This window comes from Sitodiplosis mosellana, unplaced genomic scaffold (genome assembly GCF_009176505.1).
Source record: "Sitodiplosis mosellana isolate CC-2019 unplaced genomic scaffold, AAFC_SMos_1.0 Smas_scaffold_6175, whole genome shotgun sequence".
NCBI lineage: Eukaryota > Metazoa > Arthropoda > Insecta > Diptera > Cecidomyiidae > Sitodiplosis > Sitodiplosis mosellana.
This window is the reverse complement of record NW_022601416.1, coordinates 1-4,769: the sequence shown is the minus strand read 5'-3', so window position 1 is coordinate 4,769 and position 4,769 is coordinate 1. Positions and strand designations below refer to the sequence as shown.

The 4,769-nt window shown below is 35.6% G+C and overlaps 1 protein-coding gene across 1 annotated transcript; it reads right to left on the bottom strand.

The window, feature by feature from the left end:
* Window positions 1–5: 5 nt before the first annotated feature.
* Window positions 6–3,741, bottom strand: LOC129576104 (integrin alpha-PS3-like; the record flags this gene model as incomplete). The annotated part of the gene is made up of 6 exons (XM_055460633.1): window positions 3,173–3,741; window positions 2,887–3,088; window positions 1,881–2,784; window positions 644–1,796; window positions 509–581; window positions 6–440 (listed from the first exon to the last, which is right to left on the bottom strand). Coding segments are annotated over exons 1-6 (2,949 nt in total), but the record flags the coding sequence as incomplete, so codon positions are not given.
* Between the last annotated feature and the right edge of the window lie 1,028 nt (window positions 3,742–4,769).

The following is a 4,769-nucleotide window of genomic DNA, read 5'->3' as shown; positions in this document are numbered from 1 at the left end:
ACCACAATTGAAGTGAAAACAACGAAATTGTCTTGACCTGCTTCACTGATTATATCGGCCACTTTTTTCGTGTCGATTGGAAACGTCAAAGTGATAACAAATGATGTGTGACTTTCAAAGTTAGTAATTCTGAACTCGCCCTTGGAACAGCGTTCGTATCCGGAATGGCTGCATTCGAAATAAATAGTTTGAACCGCACTTAAATTACTTCGAATCGGGTCATTCTTCGACACAGCTGTAGTCAATGCAACTGGGCTGTCTGAATATGGTGTTTGAGACCATTTGATATCCGATTTGTTCCCTTCGAATTTATTGTGAAATGAAACATTTTCAATGTCAACGAGCTCTTTGGCATTCTTCGTAACCGGGTCGATATATTTTGTTGGCAAATAAATGAAAACATCCAACGAATCGATGTTGCTTGGGCCATGGTTCTTAATCTGTGCACAAAATTATGTTTGCAAATTGATCAGTCTTCTCCTTAAGGTACATTTTGTTTTCTTCTTACCTCGAATTCGTGCGTTAGATTCTCTTGTGTGTTGGTACCAGCTTGTATTTTAATTTCGGAATTGTCAGAGTACCTTTGGAAATGATTTCGAAAACAATTTAGACTCTATAAAATAAGTAGAAAGAAAAAACTAACCCAAAAGCTTCAATGTTGCTGTAATCAGTCACCGGAACATTATCTATGTGTGCAATGTTATCAAATATGGGTGAGCCTGTCGCAGTTGTGTGACTGGAAGCTATTGCTTCTATTTGAATGGTTTGGATCGTAGTCAGACTGCGCGTGTTAATGTCAATGTTCAGCGTAGTTTTATCACCACGAAACATCGGAGCTTCACTGGTCAAACTGCAGATGTATACTGTCTTATTCGAAATCAGCTCTTGAGCGATACCTTGTTCGCAAGTAGAGGGGATTTTCATAAAGTGGGCATGATCTGGCAATGTGACATAAATATTTGCTGAATAAGCGGATTCACCATGATTTTCAACCGTGTAGTTGATTGTCAAAGAAGAATCACCGCGTTTGAACGATTCTCGTCCACTGCACTTCGTTGCATTATAGCTCAATGCACTTGTTACTCGCAAATCCGTTACACAGTGCTCATGCTTGCATCCAGGATCGAATTTTATTACATTCGATGCGTTTCTTACACTTTTAGGATCAAGAGCCACGCACGTTTCGCAAAACTCTGAGTTGTCCATAGTAGCATCGTATTTTGGAATAGCATTAATCACGCTGTGATTAAGTTCCATATGAATCGGTTCGTATATGTAATTGGTTTGGAATATTACAGACGCTTTAAGTGAAATACACTTTGAACTCGCATTTGGTGCCAAAGTGACATTCAATTCGCACGCCTCTTCATTGCATCCATCAATTTGAAAATGTGCACGAGTGAATTTGTCAACTAATTTGACGACGACACGTAATTGAGCGTCAAATTCGATCTTGTGATTTGATTCATAACGAAAGCATGCGCTGAGATCGAATGTCTTGGCACTAATTGGTATTTTTTCATCGATAGGTTTGATGCTGCCATCAATTCGAATCACTGGATATGTTTTATAAATATAAACAGCTCCAGCATTAGGAGCTCCGACCGCAAAATCTACATAATTATTTCCATCCAAGTCGACTCCTTTCGATAATCCATAACCAAACATTTGATCTAACTTGACTGCGTTGCTGGGTGCATGGATTTTCTGGGCAGGTTTGTCCAAAAGACCATCTGAACTGCCGTGGTAAATATAGATGGCTCCATTACCTTCAAAAGGCGCCGAAACTATTAGATCTGAATGGATAAAAATCATTTTAAAGTTGAAGAAAATAGAAAATGAAAAAATAATGAAGTTTCTGTTGTCAAACATTTCAATACCATTGTATCCGTCTTGATTGATATCGCCAACTTTCATCAAAGCTGCCCCGAACATTTTGTCCCGATAATAACCTTTTTCGGTTGTATGTAAAATACAGTGCAATTTGAAATTCAAAGAATCGATCGTTTTGCGATTTTTGTAAATGTACACAGCACCGGAGGATCGGTATGGTGCACCAATGGCAATGTCCATGAGACCATCGTTGTCAAAATCCTCCACCAGCACGCTATAGCCAAAATATTCACCCAACCATTCACCATTAAATGTGTAATGCTTTTTCATTACGGTTTCCATTTGCCAATTTATATAATGTGTTTGAAAATCAAAAATGTATACAGCCCCATTATTTGCTCCAGTTTCATCAATATCCCTTGGTGCACCAGCCACATAAAGTAGTTTGGATTTTCTGGGGCCATCAAAATAACCAGACGAAATGGAAAAACCGAAATATGTGTTTACTGTTCTCTTACTGCCGTCATCCCAAAATCGTGGGTTAGGCACTTCAGAGTCAATAAGCTGACTTGTTGTTCGAAGTGTGTTGATTTTCTTTCGAATTACCAAACCTCTGGAATATGCTGAACCAGGTACACCCATCAGAATTTCTTTGTTGTTATCGGTGATGTGAACACTGAAACCATGCTCTCCATCATAATACTTGAATGGTTTTTCATTTTTGCCTACTTGTATATCTGAGTCATCTAATAACTGCTTCATTGTGAAGTTAAAGACGAGTTTCATTTCATGTTTTTGTTCATTTCCCCAATAACAATTGCCATGTATCGCTTTGTCATATGTACCGTATGGTTTTTTTTTATACTCATACGTCTCCCCATGTTTCCTAAAGATTTCAATATCTCTTTTAATGCGTTCTTCACACGGTGTGGTAAATCGCGGTGCACAAACCTTTTCAAATGATACGTTAATTCGTTGAGATTCGATTAATTTAATTTGATTTCAATAAAATACTTCGATAATTTATTAGCAATAATTGCTTTGGAAATTTACCACAAACGCTTCATTATCACGTGCGCCACTATCCATTGACATTCCAAGCCACGAACCATTTAAATTTTCTATATTTCCCAAACCATTGAAAAGTTGGCAATCTCCTTTTGAAATCTTATTCAAATCACATTTGTAAACGGCACCGGATTCAAATTGTCCATTCGGGGAATTGGATCGAGCTCGTGGAGCACCAATCAGAACGCTATTGAGATTAAATTTGTTGTAGTGCACATATTTAGAATCAAGTTGAGTTCTTAAGCCAAAATTAATTGGCCATTTCGATTACCCATTGGCTTTTAGGTTCACCGAATATCCAAAGTAACTATTCGAATTATTCAAAGCTTTCGGTTCACGAAAAACGATATTCGGCACTGGTGACACATTAAATCCATTTGTACAATGACTGCAAATCATCGTTATTGTCAGAGCGACAAAAATAATACTAAAATTATTTCGCATTTCAACCATTTTTCTATTCAAACCAAGGCAACTTAATTCAAACTCATCCCAAATTTTGCATTTATTCAAAATTGTAATAAAACATTTTCGTCAAAATCACATAATTATAAAAATTATAACTACAAAATAAGGACGTATTTTGCACTTTGAAAAATGAAGTTTATTGTTTGTTGAAAAGAATAATCGACGCGACTAGCTACAAGTCAGAAAATGGCATGTATTTTATAGCCATGTTCGAATTTTGCTGAATACTAAGAAACAGTGCTAAATACATGGATGAATTATTGTATTTGCGCAATTAATCTTTCATTACGGAGAAGTAAGGGATATTCTTTGAAAATTATGTCATTGGCCTTATAAGTGGATAATAGTAAGCATTTTAATATACCCTGAATTTAAAATGAAAAATGGGAATCATTTTCGTTATCGGCGAAATAATTTCCCAGCATTATTTAGCTATCAAATGTATATTCCTCTGACTCAATATTACCCACAACTCTTCAATCGGATAATGAATAATAGAACAAAATAGACCTGTTTATAAACAATCTTTGAATATTTTTTCCCACATTTAACTATATTTCCGATTATATTAATTATTTCACTGCCAAGCTCTGAATATATTATGGTATAAGAATGACTGAGATTTTTGCAAAATATTGACGGCGTCATTTCTCCCATATTTCGCCTATAAATTCTCCATTCTTTTTGTATGAGAGAAAATATGATCAGTAATCCATTTTTCTGTTATTTCTTATCCAAGAGAAAGTCTAGAGAAAGTCTAGAGAAAGTCGTGTGAATTTAATTTCTGTTTTTGCGATTCAACAATTTTAGGGCTTTATTGGTTAAAACATGGTAAAAAAAGAAGGCAATTTTCAAGATGTTTTCAAGATGTTTTCAAGAAGTAAGGCCTATCTGATTTTGTTTATGGAATAAATTCACTAGACATGTGGGTAAGTACTCCGAGTGCAATCATTTTGGGAACTGTGACTAAATAACAAGTGGAGATAAAAATTAAAATTCTAGTTATTACACACGTATTCCACTCACAATCATGGTGATGATAACACACATGCCCCAATTTGGTTACACACATTTCATTCGTAGAAATATTAATTTTTCCGCTAATATTAAATGCATGAAATCATCATTCAAAATAACGGTTTCGGTTGTTTAAACACGATCATAGTAATACCCAAATGAAAATAATGTTTTTGAAGTTGAAGTAATTAAAAATAAAATTATTTCAGTTTATGCCTATTCATCCGCTGATGAATCCAGATCGAATTCTTCGCTTGAACCTTTATTAATTTGCCGAGAAGCTGAAGTAGGCGCGGCTTGACTTGCTCGTTTCAGTTGTTTCAACTCTTCGTGTTGACTTCGTTTGAAGAATCCCCACTGAAATAGTTCAATCGAATTATTGT